Below are 20,783 nucleotides of genomic sequence, written 5' to 3'. Positions count from 1 at the left end.
TCCCAAAGGCTCTGCAGCAGCCATGGACCCACGTGATGCTCATTTAAACCTCCAGTTCCAGATTGCTCTGGTCCTACCTGCCTTTTAGAAAATTAGGCTGTCAGAGTACCAAATATGCTCCTTGTTATTTGCCATGTAATTAAGCAGTAATTTCTGCCCAAGGCCAATCTCAGAGTGGATTTTTCCTGCGGAGCTCGGTGCCAGAGTTCACATTTGTAATTTAGTGGCACACCAAGGAACGACACCTAAACTCACAAAAGGATTTTCTCCACTCATCATCTCTCTCCCACTCTGGTGGCAGCTGGGATTCTGTATTCAGAGACATTTGTGCTGGGCAAACAAATCAGCAGCAAGCAGCCTCATCAGGAATTCACATGGGTACCCATCCTGCCTCACAGTGGGAAGGAGGTGCTGACTGCTCACTTTATGGACCCCAAACAACCCCCAGAATGGGATGCATGCTAAAACTTTCTCTTTCTTTCTACTCAAACAGCCTGGCAGCCTCCAAAGAAGCTGAAGCAGCAGCACGATCTGCCCCCAAACCCATGTCTCCCTCTGATTTCTTGGATAAGCTGATGGGACGAACTTCAGGATATGATGCCAGGATCAGGCCAAATTTTAAAGGTATGCAAACCCCTGCTTTTATGGCTTCATTTCCTTTTGGGGCTGAAAGCTGCACGAATCCCTCATGAATGCCTCTGTAACTGTATATGGAATAGAAGCAAACTCTACATGGATATGAAATATGGATGAACATGGATGCCTTGTAGCTGTCTGGAAAGAAATATGATTTCCACACAGAAGCAAAACAAACTTTTAACACCTTGACATGCAGGAAACACTTCAATATAGGGGTAGGGGATCCTGACAAGCCAGTGGCCAGAAGGGAGCTGAACCTCTTGCAGATTAGGAGAAAACCACCAACTTTTTCTCTTAAGTTACTGCCCACAGCACCTTCTAATAGTGGGTAATGCTCTCCCTGCCCCCTTTACATCTTTCCCATTAGCTCCAGAAGAATTCAGCAAGATGCCAGGAGCAGCTCTGAGCAGAGGGGCTCTCAAGCTGATGCCCAGCACAACTCCATCCCAAACCCTGCCTCTCATGCCCCATTTCCCTCTATACTCACTGCCAAGAAGTGTTGGGAAAGGCCTTGGAAGTAGCAACAGAACCTCTTCCTTTACTACTCAAAAGACTACTTCTAACAAGGCTGGGGGTTGTGAGTTTTTTGGGTTTGTTTTCTTTTTCACTGATCTCACTTCCCCAGGGCTCTTTGCCCTTGACTCACACCCAGAAATGAAGTGGGACCTGCCCCTCTTAGCCACTCTATTAGCCCTATTGTTCATTTCACTGACTTGTTGTTTCCTGCCACCAATTCCTTCTTGTCCCACAAGTCTCTGGCAATGCTGAAACAGAGCTTCCAGGACCCATTAATCATGGTGACAGCACCTGCCATCCAGCATCAAGCAATAAGCTCTGTTCTGGGCCCTTAAACCCAAAGGTAGGTGGCAAGCTTATGTCCTCATAATCAAGCAGGCAACAGAAAACAATGCTGGTTTTATCCAAAACACAGAGAGTTAAAAAAAACACCCTGTAAACCTGCCTACCACTGAATTATGCACACACACGAAAGAAATTAAAATTTAATATTTAATGAAATGTATACATTATCTTCCTGCTGAAAGCAGCTGTATTGCATTTTTATTTGAGTTAATTTAATTTCAGTTTTATTTCAATGAACTACACCTTCCCCACAGGGTAGTTTTGCTGGCTTAGCCTCCCACACATAAATCAGGCTTCAATTTATATAGGAGGTGTTTTACAGAGCTTGGGGTTGTAGCTCTCAAAGCATGTCATTTAAATTAACTGTAGTAACTCATAAGGGCATTTTAATGGCTTAGATCTACACAAAAATACCACCAAAGATCCGTATCAGATTGATTTTTGGGGAGGGTAAGATTAACAAAAGAAGATCACAGCTTTTCCATAAATGCTGTAAAGCCCAGACTTAGCTGGGACATCCTGAGAATGAGGAAGACACATTTGGGCTTTGCTTGCAGTTAGAGGATGAAGTCAGCAATCCAGACAGGAACAGAGCTGGGTCCAGCAGGTATGGGACAAGGGACATCTCACCCAGGCTGTACCCTGTGTGACCACTGCAGAGGTGGCACCTGTCAGTGGCAGGCAGGGAAGGTTCTAGAGCCTTACACAAGCTAAACAAAGGAAAACAAAACCCTGCAAAGTGCTCACAGCAGTGGCAAGGACACAGTGCCTCGAGAAATCTGGACAGTCTTCTTTAAGATGAAGTTTTCTTCTGGCCAAGCTCGTCCCATGCTCAGCTTCACTCCAGCACAGAAGGAGAAAGAGCAGGGCCAAAAGCTGGCATGCCCAAAGGGGTGGGCACCTGCAGTCATCCAGGAGGTCAGCTCAGGATTTTAATTACACTGTGCTCTTTGGGAAGGGAAATCACAAGGGCATGGACCTTCTAGATGGTTCATGAGATGGATCCAGAGAAGAAAACTATTACTCCTGAGCTCAACAAGAATACTACAGAAGAGGTAAAGCAAGGGCTAAAGCCTGACCAAATACATGCTGGATAAATTTCACAAGCCTGTTTGTTGCATAAAATGGTTTGGTGAAGCACAGAGGGGGAAAAAAAAGCATTTTGAACCCGATATTTTAGCCCATGCCTATGATTAGCAGTCTGGAGGAAGGGCTGCACAGATCAAAGAGTGGGAGCTGCTGCTGCACTGGCAAAGGGCTCCCTGGCAGCTGGTAAGGCAGCAGCTTGCTTGGTTTGCCTGGGACTCTCACCCAGAGGATGAAGAAGAAAAGGAAATAAAAACTAAAGAGGAGTAAACCCAGCTCCTGATGTTACTTAGTAATCAGGAAATTCCATTAATGTACACACAGGAGGAAGTTTGCACTGATTAGAGGCACAAGCGTCTTGTTAAAGCCATTCCTCCCAACTATTTCATTTTGCAGCAGCTGCCTGACTGCAGATGTGGCCTTAGCAGGCAAGCATCACCCCCCAAGCAAGGCTGAGCCATTAGACAGTGCTTGAAATGCAGACACCATCCTCATCTCCATGAAGGATGGGAATAATCTAAAAAACTCACTCTCCACGTCCATAGATCTTATCTTCCCAGAATCATCTGTCACGAGGCTAATGTGACCTTAGCTCCCCCAGTATTGAAGGGACTGATTCCCAGTGAGGTTCCCCTGTTCTCTGCCCTTGCTGCCTTTCCCCACCACACACTGGGCAGCACCAGTAGCAGATCCTTTGGGAGCCCCCAGAGGACCCTTTTAGGTGTTAATGCTAAAGAGTGGAAATACTTTTATGAGCATATGCTGAACTGCTGCTCCAATCTGTATTTGTCATGCAGGCCCACCAGTGAATGTCAGCTGCAACATTTTCATCAACAGCTTTGGTTCGATTGCAGAAACAACTATGGTAAGTAAAAAAAAAATCACAGCACAGCTGCTCAGCCAGGGCTCAGCCTCACCACACTCCCAGCAAATGCAGCATCACCCCCTTCTTTAGTGTCACCAAAGGAAGCTATTATCTGTGTTCCCAAGGCTTAACTCAGGCTTGAGTAAATTAACAGTCAATGTACTCCACGTAGTTGAAGATTACACAGTCTTTAGCTGTATCTCTACAAGAACACTGTGCAGGCAAAATATAAGAGTCAGAAAACAAAAAGTCTTTTCTGGGGACTTGCCTAAGGCACCAAGCTCAGAGACAGTTGCAGATACTTTGTTCTTAAGCACATATAAATCCTGAAGTCTGATTCAATGCTTTAGGTGAAGAGAAATCAGCTGAAATACAATCCAGTCTGCAGCAGATTTCAGATTCCCAAAGATTAAGAGAATTGCTAGATGATAATTTTCATAGAGGCATATTTCTGTTAGACAATGATTTTTATTAAAATCAAAGCCAATATTTGCAAGCTAAGGCTCACTTCAGATAAAATTAGTGAACATGTTTAAAAGCTTTATCTACACACAAGGAGAAGCACTAGAACAGGAGATAACTGCTCCATCTGAAAACAAAAGGATTGGTTGTGACAATCAGCAAAGAGCAAAGGAAAACTCTGGAGGTGCAGTGCTTTACCTCTGTCCTCACTAAAGCCAATCCAGAAATATGATGTTTCATTACTCCTTGGTAGTTTTTTTTTTCTAGAAAGATGTTGAATGAAGAATTCAAGCCTCCAGCTTCAGGTGTTTTGTGCATTCAGCCAGGATGTTACAGGCTTTACATAGAGATCACACCCTGTGACTTGAGCAAGTCACTTGTCATGCCCAGCACTGTCAGAGGAGATCAACAACTCTATACCTGAGGTTCTGAGTCTCTTCTGACACTACACCATTCTCCTGGAAGTATTTGGAGCTGGGGAGCTGAGTTCAGTTTCAGCAGTAGAAAAAAGCAGCCATTATTCTGTCCAAGCACAGAGAAACACATTTCATAGCTGGACTGCAGAATTTGTCAGAGTTCATAGATGAGAAGTACATTCCTGGGTTCACTTGTATAAAAAGCAGAAGAACCAGAACTGAAATATGCATCTGTTCTTAACATACTATTTTATTGGATGCCTCCTTTGGTGTTACAGGCAATAACTACCCCATCCATCAGAGATGATCACAGACTGCAAAGAGAGGGGCAGGCCCACAAGGGATCCCTGTGCAACCTCCAGAACACATTACAAATGACATGGTTTTCAATATATCTGTTCTACCTTGCAAAATACATTGCAGCAGTCATAAAAAGATGCCAAAGGATCACAGTAAGCAGGACACACCATAAAATTAGTATAGACTGGCATGAGAGAGAGAGATGCAATTTACCTTTAAGACAGGCTGCAGGGACTTGCTATCCTCTCCAGATGCCACTAATTTCATAGTCCATCTTCCACAGAAAAAATTCCCATGGGAACACAAGAACACCCTCTGGGCACATTGCTTTGTCTAGAAATACCCAAGCCAGCTCTGACAAGCCAGTCCAGATGTCAGCCTGACACAGCATTGCACACAGCCTAATACAAGGAGCTGCTTTGGGGACAGCAATTCTGCTTGTAAATACTGACAAGAACACAAGCAACACAGGTACTGAAGCATCTGAAAATGAGAGCCCAGTGAGTTAGAGCAGTCTTTGGGGTCTGCTTACTCAGGATTTACTCTGCAGAGGGGCCAGTCTCTCCCCACTCTTTCAGGATGCAGCACCTACCAGTTTCTGGGAAGGGCAGAAGTTTTTGGGTCCTATCATGAAAGTATTTTGAGACAGACCTGATTACTTTGAACTCAAAGCAGTGATCTGTGGGGGCAAAAAAATCTTGGGTGGCAGAGAGGCAATTCAGTGTTTTACCATAAAGCAAACAGCACCTTGGGACTAATGGTGCCAACATTCCCTGGCCAAAAGAAAGAGAACAACATTATAGCTGAAACCTCAAATCATGGCCAGGTTTAGGTTTTGAGTACTATGTCATCTTATATTTGGTCCCTCTTGCACTGCTACCTGCAGGAGAAGTTTTTATGGATACAATATGTGCAATTAGAGAAGCTTTTACAATATCTTCATTGTGGGACTGTGAGTTCCTACAGAAAGCACCACTGCTGGCATTTAACTTTACACTGCCTGAAGCTCACAAATCAGCATAAATTATCAGGTCACCATGCAGAGGATTAGAAAGATTAGAGGTAAATGCTCACTTACAACTTGAGGCATGGTGGAGGGTAGGGAAAGAGGAGAAAATACAATGAGAAGCATCTGATGCAGTTGCTTGGGTCTACAAACTACAGAAGGAAGGAAAATGATTTGGGACTGAGCAAAGGCACAGGCTTTCCAGAGTGGGTGGAAAGTTGATATCCACCTCACAGAAGTTCAAAATTAATAAGGGAAGAAATAGAGACTTGACAACTGTTGCAAGGATAGAGGGAAGAAATAAAAAACAAATAACAAAACCAAACCAAACAACCCCAAACAAACCCTACAGAAACTCAACATCAAAAAAAATGACAGTCATTCAGACTTTGTCTGAATTTGCCAAAGTAGATTTGACTTAAGGCAAGGAAAGTAAAGTTTTTTAAGCATTCTGTAGAACTGGAGAGCCAAGATAAAAGCTTCTAGGAGTGTACATAATTGATTGGACATTTATTGTAGATTGCAGCTCAGAGCTTTTAACCATCCACTTCACTTGCAATCAGCTCTCAGCAGAAGGGAGCCTGTGACTGGGGACAGACCCCTGTGAAGCCACCAAGTACCTCAAAGAGAAAGATGCTACCAACTAAACCAGCCAGACCAGTGCAGACACCCTCCTTCTGTCTCAGAGATTTGCTACAACACTACATCCAACAGCAAAGCATTCCAAGGACAAGGGCAAGGTACACCCACTCTCTCCACTTGTATTAACAAAGAGATAACCCCCAACACAAGCTGTTAAATCTTTGTTTGCTTTTCAAAAACATAAACACCTTACCCCCAAGCCATAACAGAGTAGGAAGCTAATAGTAAACTTACACATTCTTCTTGCAAAGTGAAAACAAAGTCAAGAATCCAGGGAACAGGGTCTTGGGTTTAAGAGAATAAACTACACCAGCTTTCACTTTGCTTTGAAACGTGACACAAGTGGTGAGATTATCTGAGCATTTCACCTAACAAATTCCCTGCAATAACAGCAAACTTGGAGTGAAGCAACACCTCTCTCACAATGGAAACTGTAGTTTTAAGGGTCTCTTGCTGACTTAGGGAGTTGGAGTATTTTGTATAGAGTGAAATCACCATGAAGAAAAAGGAATATCTTGCATTACCACCTGGAGTTGCTAGGAGCTGGACTCAATGCTCAAGATGACATATCCCAGTCCCATGTTTAGAAGAAGACCCATATACAACAAATAAGAATGTAAAGTAATGTAAAGGCACAAAACAGCCAGCAAAGGCTTCCCTGGACACAGTCTGTATACATAAAAATTTCTTTTTGATGATTTCACATCAGTGGGACAGGTTGTCCCACTGTTAAATATTCGTTCAGAGACATTTGTGCATGAGCTTTCCAATGAGATAACAAAGCATCCTGCAAAACAGACCAAGGAACTTGCTCCAGCCTCACAATGTCAGCAGAAGTATCAACAGAAAAATCCTGGAGCAAGAGCTAGGTTTTGAGCTCAATTTTCTACAGTCAGTCATTCTTAAAACCAGCCATCAGTCCCACAGAGATGATAAGCATGGGAGAAGCCACGCAACACAAAATGAAAAGGTTTTCACACCATCTCACAGTCTGCTGCAGTTTCAGTGCTAGACATGCAGAGTTTTGGCCAGCTGTATTCTTGGAGCTTGTCTTTGCACTAAATAGAAGAGGGAATTTAAAAGAAAAAATAAGAAAAAGCGTGCAACCATGCCACTCTAATACACACACATGCAGAACCTACCTCACTGATAAATTCCTAAGCTTGCAAGTCAGGATGCACCATCAATGCACCCTCAGCACCTCCATCCTTAGGAGGCCAGAGGAATAAGCTTTCTCCTCCTTTTGTAGGGAGGCCCAGAAAAAACTTTCTGTTTTAGCTTCTAGCCCAAACCCCACACACATAGGAAGCACCAAGGTAGTGTTCCCACTCCTTTCCCCACCCTTACCTACCTCCAAAAATTGCTTTCCTGCTCAGCAACACCTCCAGCACAGCCACTAGCCACACAGCCTCCTCCTGGTAGCCCAATTGTAGCCTTCACACTAGGCCTTAAGTTGGCTACTTGGCTACAGCTGTGGCAAGTTAACAAGGTCCCTTATTAGTGCTTCCAAGGTCTGGTGTGTTAATTTATTTTATTTTATTTTGTTTAGCAATCAGTCAGGTGTAGCACTCCTTTACAGTGCAAGTAACCTTGAAAAGGTTTGTTTGTTCTCTTTCTGAAGAATGGACCCAATACCAATAAACCCCCTTGTGTTCTGCAGTCCAACAGAATCCCCTCCTGAGGGAGTTTGGTCTCTACTCTTTTTTTTTTCCATCAAAAAAATTTAAATCTCTCAAAGTGAAGTCTCGTATCAAAACTCCCCAGTGCAGGGGGTATTCTGACAAAACCCCTGAGTCAGGGGCTGAAACCTATAAGTTACCCTGACAGTCTCCATCCCCCCTTCCCAGCGCTACACCACCTGCCACCACTTTCTTCAGGTCACTCATCATCAGATGCCAAGACTGTGGTGTCTCAGGAAGGAAAGGTCTGAAATGATCTTGCATTTCCTTGGCCCCTTGTGAAACCACTCAGCAGAATTTCATTTTAGCATTATCAAACTGAACTACTCTGATCCCTTCAGTTATTTTTTTCCTGCCCTGTGTCATTTCCCCCTTGGGACTGAAATGCCTTCATGCCGAATTGCAAAGCTCCTAAATGCCCTCCCAACACTGAGTTCCTGCTCTTCACTCCCAACCCAGCCTGAGGAGCAGGCTGCACAAGATAATCAGTGTCTGGATGTGATGGGCACACAAATGAGGAGCTCATGTGATAGGAAGGGTATGGAGATAGAGCTGCTGAGTTTGCAGCCTCAGTAAAATCTTTTTTTTTTCCTTGGAAGTTAACATCAGAAACTGGTCTGTTCTGTCCATTGTTTAGGAATAACTGTGGACTTCTTGGTGATATTAACTAAGTTCTCATCCAACAGCATCCAGGAGAAAACTGGGTAGGTTTCTACCTATCTCTAGGTAGGCAAAAACTGAGTGGTGTTTGGCTCATCACCTCCCAGCTTTATTGCAGTGCTTAGACACAAAGTTCTCACAGGCAGGATCCTTTTGCTGGTACAGAATAGTGTAACCCTTATCATAGGCTGTGTCACAGCTACAAACAATACCCCATTTGCTCTCTGTGTCTTCCACTGGCTCCTCAGGCAGTTCCATGTCCAGTCACATGCTTGTTTTTACATTAATGTTGAAAGAATCCTGGACACAAGGACTCCTCAGCACCTTCAGTGCAATTCAGCTGTCTGCCATAAGCAAAAAGGCATCTGGGAGGAAACAACCCTTCCCAGTGGCCAGGGAATAAACCCATCAAGGAGGAAGATCTTCCTAAACACACATGCAGACTAGTTGTAAAATGGCAAAGCCAGAAACTGCATTCAGGGCATGTATAATATTTCTTTGTCCTTGTCTTTTTTACAATACAACATAAATATTCAGGTGTTTATGATCCAAAGCAACAAATGTCCCCTGCAAATGCTTGTCTCCAAAGGAGGAGCACAAAGAATAGCACAACCAGAGCTACTCCCCATGCTGCTGAGCATCCTCTGGAAGGGGGAAGCAAGGTCTCTCACACCACACTTCCATGATGTATCCCTGTTCCCATATAGGACATGAGTAAAGGACACTTGGTCTGTGGATATGAGTTAGGAGGGACCTTCCCACAGGCATCTGCTGTGAGAAATTAATTTTCCTTTGGCCCACAAGTATGGAATTAAGATCCCCCACCACAGTGACAAAGCCCATATTATTTATTCCTCTGTGGCCTCTTCTGCCTGCTGCAGTGGCATCTTTCTTCTCACCCTTTCTTTTTGCTGAGTTCTGGAGCTGAAGCAATGAATTTACTCCAGCAACAAAGCTTATTCCCAGCAGCCCAGGCTGTTGCAGAGAGGTTGGCTTCATTTTCTGCTCCCTTCCCTCCAACACTACTGCATCAGGCTGAAAACACTTCTGGGCAGCTACTGGTGAAGTTTCTTCCAAACATGAGTTTAATTTATGTTCTACATGACATAAACCCCCAACTGGAGCTGACCTGCTAGCATCCAGCTTATTTGTAGCTGAATAAGCAAAACAACCTTTTGCTTTCTACCTATTAGGTCAGTGACATCGATTTCCCCTGACTGCAATGGCTGCAGATCTTTACACACAGAAAAGGAAGAATTGAATATATAGAAGCTGCTCAAGGAGCTGCTGCTTGCCATGGGAACTGGAGGTTCAGGGTTGCTTTCCCTTTCCACATTTTCATGGCTGGCCAGTCCTGTGCTAAGAGCCTGGTTCCCAGCTGCCCACAGCTATTCACATTCTCTCAAAATGCATTATCCAGGATGGAGAGAGTTGAATAATTAAGGTAGAGGGATGCTCTAGGACTTGTGAAGGTGACATTTGGAATATCAGCAGAAGGACAGCATTGCAGCTCTTTTTCATGTTCAGAAGTCTGCTCCTTTTAGCATCAAGTCATTGGTCCATTGGCTGTTGTCACAAGAATTAATGTCATTAACAGATTCTGTGCTCTAAGGATACAGGTGGCCTGAAACAGATTCTAGACCATGGGCTTGGCTGTGATCTGCCTGATTCAGAAACACAAGGCAGCCAAGACACAATCCTCTCCCAATTCTCCACTAGGATTGGACTCCACAAGAGTCATGGACTCCTGGACAAGAGACATTCACAAGCAAGTGAGAATTAGAAGCACCAACATTAGAAAAATTCTCCTCCCCATGCACCCTTTGACTCTGGAGCTTTGTGTTCTCCAGACAGGAAGAACAGACCTGATGGCAGAGTCAGAGAGATCTCCTCAAAGATGTGAAAGTCTCCCTGAAAGCAAGGTCCTAGTGCCTGCAGCAGGTATTAGCAGCAGGACACCCTCCATTAGCTGTCACTTAATAAAAGTCTTCAAAGTACATTAGTATTAGAAAGGCACCAAAGAAACCCTGAATCTTGATAGCAACCATTAGTTTGGGCCAGTGCAGTGAAACTGGTTAATTATTATGCTGCTCTTCAGGCACAGTCTCCCTCTATACTTAGAAAATGTCAATTAATTTAAGGACATGGAGCTTTTATCCCTCTCCTGATGGCTGGCATGTCCTCTCCCCATTTCAATTTGTTGGCTCTTTCTTATGTGAAATTTGGCAGAAAAGAGGCAAGGAGATCACCCTGGGAGGCAATTGGTCAGACAGGAAGAACAGAAACTGCCTTTAATTGTCCAGGGGAGTGTCTGAGCTTGACCTCAGCAGTCAGCCTTGGCCTGGGGAACTCAGGGGAGCTTCAAGACATGCTACAAGCCAGATAAGTTGCATAGTGCTGGGTAGCTTGCTTCAATAAAGAAGAAAGCCATCCTATAAAATCCGTAGCATCCATGGTATTTTAACATTAGTAAAGGGGAACCCAGAATACCCACTTAGGATTAGGAGAGCAGACTTCATGCACATCCCTCCTGTCTTCACAGGCTCTCACCCAGGGCAGCTGCTCCCATCTGTTACCCTCAGTTACCCTTATATTAATGGACACAGGAAATATTCCTTCTCTGTCTCCCTGGGCCTTTTCTTTTCACAAGTCTGGAGAAACCATTGACAGTCACAACGTGGGATGGTTCAACAGAGGAAAGAAGTTGCTTTGATGTCCTTTCCCCCTTCATCCTCAGCACCAGTCATCCCTGACACCAGTCCTTACAGCTCCTGCAACTGAACATCACTTCTCCAGCCCCAGGGTTCAGACCAGAGGTCTTGACTCCTCACACACAGCTGATGATTGCTGTGATGGAGGGATGCACACAGAAGCAGCTGCTCCTGCTATGAGATAGCTATGAGCTACAGAGCTAAAAATAATGACAGCTCCCTGAGAAACAGTGCCAAGAGGGCTTGTCATAGCTGGGGAGTGTAGGCCTAGACATAGTTTGGTTTGATAATGATTTTAGAACCCGTTCCTCAGTTCTCAGCCTCCTCTGAGCATTAACTGCATTTCTCTGCCCCCTGCTTACACCATGCAGGATTACAGGGTGAACATCTTCCTGCGGCAGCAGTGGAACGACCCCCGGCTGGCATACAATGAATACCCCGATGATTCCTTGGACCTGGATCCTTCCATGCTGGACTCCATCTGGAAGCCTGACTTGTTCTTTGCTAATGAGAAAGGGGCCCATTTCCATGAGATCACCACAGACAACAAGCTTCTGAGGATCTCCAGAAATGGCAATGTCCTCTACAGCATCAGGTGAGAAGTCTCAATGGGGAGACCTCCACCAAGGGGGGGAGAATTAGCCAGAGCTGAGCTCCCAGTGCTCAAGCCTGAAATGGGAAAATGAAGACTTTAAGCATGCTTTAGATAAAAGAAAATTAGTTTGTTTTTTTTAAGTGGATAGTGGGAAGGGACATTAAATACAGTCAAACTTGAGCAGGTTGATTCTTCCTACTGTCACAACATCATCTTTCCCAACAGGTCTCTAAATAAAAGTAGAAAGTTTGTGCCAACAAACAAAAGGATTTAAGTTAAAGTATTTTTCCATCCTGCTATGTTTTTGTGGGTCTGATGACAGAAAAATCAAACTGCTGTCACCCATGAAATTTTGTTATTTTTATATCAAGGCAAAAATCTTGAAAATCTAAACACTTTAAGGAACAGCATTTTCAGTGTTATCAAACCAAATAACACAGATCTAACTAAATTAATCAAATCATTTAATATGAGCTTGTTGAACCAAACAAACATTTCTAGCATAGATCATGATATAGGGCAGCTCAGCAATACCATGGCAAATTCAGCCTGCACCTGGTCAAAAACAGAGCTTGAGATTCAAAAGTAGAGGTCTCAGGAGGCACAGCAGGAGTTCAGGAAGATTCAGAGATTCACACTGATTTACCACAGGGATATTTCTCTGCAGAAAATCCCACGAAAGTTTCTCTTTTCCTCCACAATTTGATCTTGGCAAAACCCTTTTCTTAGGGTTGTTTGGTTGGTTGATGTTTGTTGTTTTGTGTAGAGGGTTTTTTCTGACACAAAAATACTCTGTTCAAAGATTTCCAAACAGTCCCAGTCTCTAGAAATGTTTGGGGGGAGGTTGGTCCAGAGGATGGGGTCGAGCTGGCTGCTAATCCAGACTGCTGTGAACCTGAGGCAAGAAATGAAGAGAGAAGCAGCAAATCTGTGTGGTGTGGGAACTCTCTATTCTGCCCAGTCCAAAACAGCATTGCAATGAAATGCCATCTGCAGCAGGCAACTGTGCCTAGAATTATATCCCAGACCCAAAAGCTCACTATTCCTGATGCCTTCCCACACCATGTGTGAAAACACAGGCAGGGAAGAAGTGGATGATCATTCCTCCCAGCACACAAGGTGTCTCAGGCAAGGTACCACCCCCCATCACTACCACAATCTGCTTGGCATTCCCCTGTGCTGTCTTCTCTCCTCAGGATCACGCTGACTCTGGCCTGTCCCATGGACCTGAAGAATTTCCCCATGGATGTACAGACCTGCATCATGCAATTAGAGAGCTGTGAGTCCTGAGCCATCTCCACTGTGGTTAATGGTCTCTCAACCACCATCTCCCTCTCTCCCTGCAGCCTATTTCCAGTTCAGCCTTCACTGGAGGCTCATTCGAGAACCACTTGCTCGGGATTTTCCATTCATTCAGCATGTGACAGTTCATATAGAAGCCAAACCTTAAAGATCTCATGGGAGGAGCCCTGGCTTTCTTGTATTTACATTGGCCTTTCATGTTGGAGGAGAAAGGTGAAAGGGTTTTCAGCTGTAAATGCAATTTTTTGTCTATGGATGAAAATTTGCCCCTTGTATATGTTGCTCAGGAGGGAAAGACAACGAACAACTTCATTCAGAGAAAGAGATCAATAGCAAACAGCTCAACCAGCCAAATTCAAGAAAAAATGTCATTTATTGCAAACAATTCCTTGCACACCACCACAGCTCCAGTGCTGGCCATTACCCTGGTTTTTCCCACATGCCCAAACAGCTTTGCCTCAACCCAAATCCTACCCATTGCAGAACTGCTAAGGGAGGCCAGGCTAATCCCCTGCCTCCAAGCATCCCTCTTTTCTCCAAGTCTGTGCCTTTCCACATCAGTATTTCATTTGTTTCACCTGACATTTTTCTCCTCTTCTCAACAGTTGGCTACACAATGAATGATCTCATATTTGAGTGGCAGGAAAAAGGAGCCGTGCAAGTTGCTGATGGGCTGACATTGCCTCAGTTTATCCTCAAAGAAGAAAAAGACTTGAGATACTGCACAAAGCACTACAACACAGGTCAGTGCTCTTTACTCTTAGCTGCTGGGTTCATTTGAGGACTGTGCATTTGCCAGTTTCTTGCTACGTCTGATGGCACTCTGGGACACAGTCTGCTACACAGCGAGGGACAACATATATATAAATATTAATAGATATTTTGCTAGTAAATATACACTTATGTAGCCAATAAAAAGTTAATAGGCATAAGTGTGTGAGCAACATCTCAATCAGTTCAAGTGTGCTTAGTATGGAGCTTCTCACCCACCTTCTCAGTTCTATCTTTGGTGCAAGGGAACAGGTGACATTTAAGTTATAAAGGATGTCATGCCAAGAGAATATGTTGGTGATATACATACCTATTTTTTTATTAACAGCAACAGCTGTTAATTACCTCCTCTAGCAGAAGTCTGATTTTAGGTAATGCAAGGAAAGTCTCCAGCTGAAAACAGGAGGCTCCCTGTGCCTTACCAGTAATCTCCCATGTACCTTCCATTGTTCTCAGGCAAGTTCACCTGTATAGAAGCTCGTTTCCACCTGGAGAGGCAGATGGGTTATTACTTGATCCAGATGTACATCCCCAGCCTCCTTATTGTCATCCTGTCCTGGATCTCCTTCTGGATCAATATGGATGCTGCACCTGCTCGTGTTGGCCTGGGTATCACCACAGTGCTCACTATGACCACGCAGAGTTCTGGGTCCCGAGCATCACTGCCCAAGGTAGGGAACACACTCATCTTCACAGAGGGAGGAAACAGGGACTCTCTGGGGACAGCACATAAGTAAGACATGACACAGATCCCCCTGGTCAGTAGAGCTGCCACCACACTATTCCAGTTTATAAGGGCAAGCGGGACAAATTCCAGAACCCTCCTACACAAAATTTAGCAGTTCCTATGACTAGCAACAAAATTTCCCCATGGTTCAGCACTCCTCCCAAGAACCACCCCAGCTCCCAGTAGCCAAGAGCTCTGTACTTTATCCACCCCTGCAACAACCACACACAGATATGCACTCTACATTCTGGCTTTTACTCATCTGACCATCACACTGTTATAATACCACTAAATCTCCTTGTTCTGAGGGACTTCTGGTGCAGATAGATTGGATTGGTATTTTTCTTGCATCACAGCCAAGACCTGTAAAAAAGCAAAAACTGTAGAATTATTACTACTTAGGGTCCCAGGAGCAGTTTCAGTAGCCTGATGATACGTTCGTGTTAAATGAGATGGATTTTGCTATCCAAGAGAAGATGTCAACCATATTATGGCTTCATCAATTCTTTCCAAGGATCTTGAGGGTAACACTTAAAATGACAGGTAAAAAGGCATTTGGGTGAAGAGGCCACCTCACCTCAGTCTCTCTCTCTGACTCCTAGGTGTCCTACGTGAAGGCCATAGACATCTGGATGGCTGTGTGCTTGCTGTTTGTGTTCTCTGCACTTCTGGAGTACGCGGCCGTCAACTTCGTGTCCCGGCAGCACAAAGAGCTGCTCAGGTTCAGAAGGAAGAGGAGGCACCATAAGGTAATACATAAAGCATGAAGGACACAGCTGGAATCTGTCCCAGCTGAACATCATCACATGGCCAAAGGAACTGATCCACCAGTTCCCCAAGAAGTCCTCAGTGTATGGTCAGATGTTAAGGAAGGTCACACAACAAAAAGCAGGGCTACTTCAAGGAATTGTGTCTCTTCTAACACTCTGCTGACCCCAGGAGTCTAGGAAGCTGGGTTTTATTATTTAGCCAAGTGGTCTGAGCCAAAGGGGTTGTTCTCAACAGAACAGTTTTCACAGAGCAATGTTCTGGTCTGAGTTCTCCTCGACAGAAGACACAGCAAGGGCTGGGGGGGAGGCAGGCAGGGAGGTGGGAGGTTTGTCTGTCAGAGAACAGCAGCCCCAACAAGACAGTCTGCATTAGCCCAGAGGTAAGTGACACCTCTTTTGTCCCTGTTATCTGTGTGTTCAAAAGCATCTGCTTCTCAGACTGACTGCAAATTCCTCTTGGAAGGAAGAGCATTATTCCCACCCTTAGCCTCACTCCATGCTTACTCTCTGTGACTGATGCCAACCCCAGCATGCATGTGGCACACAGATGTGCATCTCCTGCTAGCTTTTAGGCTGAGGTACCACAGCGAATATTTCACCTCACAGAATGCATTAGAAAGAAAGGTAAAGGTGACCGATCACAAGACAAAATGCACTTAAAAATTGTCCTTAATTAACTTATAGAATCAGGTGGGTGGAAATTAAATATTTGGCACGAGGCCTGAGAGGCTGCCTTCAAGCTACCATTAAAAAAAAACCTGTCATACAGCAATTCACAGTGTGTGTTTGGATGAGTGCCACCACTCCAGGAGGCAGCAGGGCAGAAGGAGCAGGAATCCCTGTCTCTTTGTAATTTGCTTCTCTCTGCTTCAGTCATCCTATGTGCAAAGCAGGAGACAATTGTTCACTTGTCCACAACCCAGTCAGGACCAGGGATGAAAAATGCAAGAGAAAAGAAGTAAACAGATGAGCCCATTAGCACCCATGGAGTTTGTCTGGGCAGAGCAAGACTCTGGCATCTCAAAATCAGCTGCAGCAGTTTGGGTTCAGAAAATGCAGCCCCAACACAGTGCTTCTTGCTCTTCTATATTCAGATATCCTGTCTCTGGATCCAGGCTGTTGTATGCAGATTGCTCTGTTGATTAAACAATGAGGAGAAAAAAGCCACTAATATACAGATGATTTTAAAAGATACTTGCCAGAGATATTCCCCTGAACACAAGGGTGCTATTACAGTCCCTGCCCAATCTCACAGCAATTTAATTGGAACAAAGCATAAACAAAAACACTTGCAAAAGCAAACTGAACAAGGTTTGCAGGCTCATCAGAAAACTTGGAGCTGACTGCAAATATGCAAATGGATTGGTGCAGCTGCCAAAGAACCTAATTGCTCTGTCATGATGTCCTGACTTGTCTGGGTAGCTCTGTCTGCTTTAGGTATGACATGCTAAAAACAAGTGAGATGTTGCAGTGGTCCATGCTGATGGAGGCAGCTGGAGAGAGGACCAGCTGGGGAGAGGACCTGCTCATGCCCACATTTATTAGATCTGCCCAGCTGACCATTCTTCACAGCTCAATGCACCAGACAGTGTGCATGGTCTGGCATTAATACAAGTGAATCCAGACAAATCTGTTTCTTAGTTTCCTCAGAGCTAGGTGCAAGGTGCTAGCTTATTCTCATCATCAAAAGTTTTTCTTACTCTCTTAAAAAACAGAAATAAAATCAATAAATATCTGTAGCCAGGTTTCAATTGGCATTTCTGAGCCCCTTCTTACCTCCTTCCCTCTGGAAAGAGGAGGACTTGGCTAGGAGGACTGACCAGACAACTCTCCAAACCTATTACTCTGTCTGGATTTACTGGGGTGGACAGAGACTGCCATGGGAGATGTAGGGACTGTGACAGCTGGGGAGAGGTCCTGTCCCTTCCAGTCTGGTTAATAGAAGAGCATCATCAGACCTACTTGGAGTGAGTTTGGAGACCCAGGCCAAGGAAGCCAGCCCAGAGTGGCTGCTGGTGGCTTTGCCTTTCTCCTTTGATATGGCACCTTGTAAAAGGCACCCTTAGCTCCTTTGTCCTGGGTACATCACCCACACAAGACAAATCAGCCACAGAAAACAGCCAGTGGACTTTCAGCAATGAGGAGAAAAATTCAGGATATTACAGAAATAAAGGATTTAGGTTTAAAGCAGACATGTCAGTGCATGATGCATGGCATGCAACCAGAGAAGGAGGTAGTTTAGCCACCACTACACCAAGGGGACAGAACCAGAGCAGGAAAGAGTCATCCAAAGGCCTACAGATTCCCCTCAGCCAGGTCACTGAAAAAAACAAGCCTGCTGGTAGGTCTCATGCCTCAACAGCTTGCTACCTTCCCCCCCTAAAAAACCCAACCAAACAACAAAACAAGGAAGCTTTGAATTTATCCAGGTTGTTTTGCTTTGCTTAGATATGCCAGGGTGCTCTCTCATCTGCTTCTCCACACCAGATGCTCCATCCCGTGCTCAATACAGGGGCCATCCAGAAAAGACTCTGCAAAGGAGAGGAGAAGGGGCAGGGAAAGGAGGGCACGTTGGACAGGAGGGTTTTGTGGGAGGGGGACTATAGGTCAGTGTTGAGAGACACAGATCAGCACTGAAGGACACAGCCTCCATGCCAAATCATTACTGGTGTTGGATTAACAATTATCCTCAGTGACTTGTAGTCAAGAGACCAGAGTCTCTGACTCTGCTTCTGCAGCTCCCTGGTTGTATTACTTTGGCCAAACTTGTTTTTTTTCCTCAAACTTGGTTTTTTCCCCATGATTACATCCCTGTGTTTGATAAAAGAGAGATAAATTGTTTGGAGAACCCAAAAACCCACCAAAAATCAGCACATTTTTGCCTTGAGAATGCAAAATAATTTATATTTTTGCTCAGAATTAGCACAAGCAGCCACGTCTTACCATTGACACGCAGAGGGACAATTCTATGCCTCACGTGTTGCATGGGTTGTGCAGAGGGGCTGTGGGTCCCACGGGCAGGTGAGCTGAGGGCTGGTTGCACATTACCTGCAGAGGTCTTTTCCTGGACAGGTCTTGGCACCTGCACATCCATGGAACTCTGTAGGAAGCCTCATGTAGAGGCTTTGACTACAGGAGTTCCATGGAGCCCCCTCCTTCTGGGCGAGCTGACACAGCACAGGCAAAGAAAAGAAGGTGCTGATAGGAGCAGGGGGGGAGGGAGAGGCAGAAGCAAAACAGGGGATGCAATTGGAAAAAATGAATGCTGAACCACAAACCCTTCGAGTGTGTCAAAGACACCAGTGGGGTGGAAGTCAGTCCCGTTCTCCTTGGGGTGCCTGGATCCCCTGCTTTGCATCTGTGCCCTACACAGCTGGCACCCCTCTATAAGGCTGATCTCCCAAGAGCACAGGGTTTGTCCGAGGGAGCTGAGGTCAGGGCACAGCAGAGGCACCTTCCCCTCGCAGGGCAGGGAGCTGAGAGTGGAGAGCCTTATAGCGAGGGTGCACTGTCTATATCTCATTTTAAGTAGAGTCCCATGCTGAATCTGTTTCAGGAGGATGACACTGGGGAGGGCAGGTTCAACTTCACTGCCTACGGGATGGGACCTGCCTGCCTACAAGCCAAGGATGGCATCTCTGTCAAGGGGGCCAACAACAACAACACAGCCAACCCCGTCCCCCCGCCCTCCCGCTCCCCCGAGGAGATGAGGAAGCTTTTCATCCAGAGAGCCAAGAAAATCGACAAGATCTCCCGCATAGGCTTCCCCATGGCCTTCCTCATCTTCAACATTTTCTACTGGATCATCTACAAGATCGTCCGCAGAGAGGATGTGCACAACCAGTGAGGGAAGGGGAGCAGCTGGGAGGGAGAGAGGAATCCTTCATATATGTGCAATAGCAATGCAGCAATGCATGAATTTAAGAATGTGGCAATATCTACTAAAGAAAAAAAAAAAACAAACATGGGGGGTGGGGAGGGCTGGGAGGGACTTTTAATCATGTGAACTGAGGATAAATGGCACAGGGAAGAGAAGGGAAGCGCTTGATCTGAGGAGTGCAGGGTGGGGGTTAGTTTTATGGCATAGGAAGGTTTGGATTGCTCCAGCTGCAATCCAAGTAGTGTAATATATTAATATATATTCATGCTTAATTATAATGCAAAAAGAAAACAACCAAAAAAGATAAACAAACAAAAAAATTCCTTTTTTTTAGCCTATTAACAGCTTAGATTCTCAAGTCACTGGAATGATTCATAATTCCATGTGCAGAAACGACTGCAATTATGCTTTATCTGACTTTTGTCATAGAAAGGCCATACCAGTCAAGCACGTGGGGAAAGAAAATCCCTACCAAAAAAAGAAAAAAAAGAAAAACAAAACAAGAAACTCAGTCTATGCTCTAGGTTTTGCACTTTGAAAACTAGATAGATGGGGAAACTTAAGAAAGAGGCTAACGATTGTTGCTTATTTTATACATTTACTTTTTTTCATTATGGGTTTGCTGACCAAACATTTTGTGACTTTTGGATAGAGGAAAACAAATACATTATCCCTCTCATCCTCATCAGAGAGCACCCAATGGGAAACCCAAGAAGGACATCAGGGCCTTCATCAGAAATCACAGGTACCTTCTGTCCTTTTAAATCACCTGGCAGGATTCAAGTCACAGGAGTCAGAAATACTATTCAGAACACTATAGACATGATGAAAGATTTTATTTTTCTTTTCCAACCCCCTTTCTGTCACGCTTGTTTACAATGGGGTGTATGGAAGAGCTTGATGAGTTAAAGAAGAAATTATACTTAGAATATAGAGAAAAAAAGTATATTCATGCCCTGTTGCAATAGGATGAGGTAAATGGCAATATTTTCATCTGGGGGGGGGAAGGTGTGTACAGAGAGAGTGGTTCTTATTTTCAGACATTTCATAGCAGTAATATTAATAGTGAAGCTGGGTGGATAGACCCAAACCTATTTTTGTATCTATTTTGGTGCTGCATTTAGCTTTAACATGGATGGGAAGACAGAGCAGGCTGCTTTGCCCCAGGGGAGGGAGGTTGGCACAGTTTGGTGGGGATAGGGGGGAGGGAGGTGGGAATGGGTGAGCAAAGGGATGTCCCTTTGGTCGAGCAGTAGCACAGGTTGGCATTGGTGGTTGGGGTGGGGGTTGGGGTTACCCCAAATGCCTCCAGGGTGTTATGGGGAAGCTTGGCTGGGGCTGGCATGGCCAAGTCAAGGGCTTGATGCCCCATTTGTCTCCCTGCCCCTAAGCCATGCTGCAGCACCCTGAG

The 20,783-nt window shown here is 44.9% G+C and overlaps 1 protein-coding gene across 1 annotated transcript in view; it reads left to right on the top strand.

Moving 5' to 3' along the window:
• Positions 1 to 20,560, top strand: part of GLRA1 (glycine receptor alpha 1) — a 34,121-nt gene extending 13,561 nt beyond the window's left edge. Inside the window, exons 2-9 of the mRNA XM_071758943.1 lie at positions 494 to 624; positions 3,384 to 3,451; positions 11,699 to 11,922; positions 13,119 to 13,201; positions 13,830 to 13,967; positions 14,452 to 14,666; positions 15,325 to 15,471; positions 19,049 to 20,560. Coding sequence (XP_071615044.1) covers positions 494 to 624; positions 3,384 to 3,451; positions 11,699 to 11,922; positions 13,119 to 13,201; positions 13,830 to 13,967; positions 14,452 to 14,666; positions 15,325 to 15,471; positions 19,049 to 19,339 — 1,297 coding nt within the window. The 3' untranslated portion in view covers positions 19,340 to 20,560. The remainder of the gene's footprint in view (positions 1 to 493; positions 625 to 3,383; positions 3,452 to 11,698; positions 11,923 to 13,118; positions 13,202 to 13,829; positions 13,968 to 14,451; positions 14,667 to 15,324; positions 15,472 to 19,048) is intronic.
• Positions 20,561 to 20,783: the final 223 nt, after the last annotated feature.

Source organism: Heliangelus exortis, chromosome 15 (genome assembly GCF_036169615.1).
Source record: "Heliangelus exortis chromosome 15, bHelExo1.hap1, whole genome shotgun sequence".
In the NCBI taxonomy this organism is placed as follows: domain Eukaryota; kingdom Metazoa; phylum Chordata; class Aves; order Apodiformes; family Trochilidae; genus Heliangelus; species Heliangelus exortis.
Note: the sequence above shows the minus strand (reverse complement) of the source record. Positions and strands in the feature narration are given on the sequence as shown.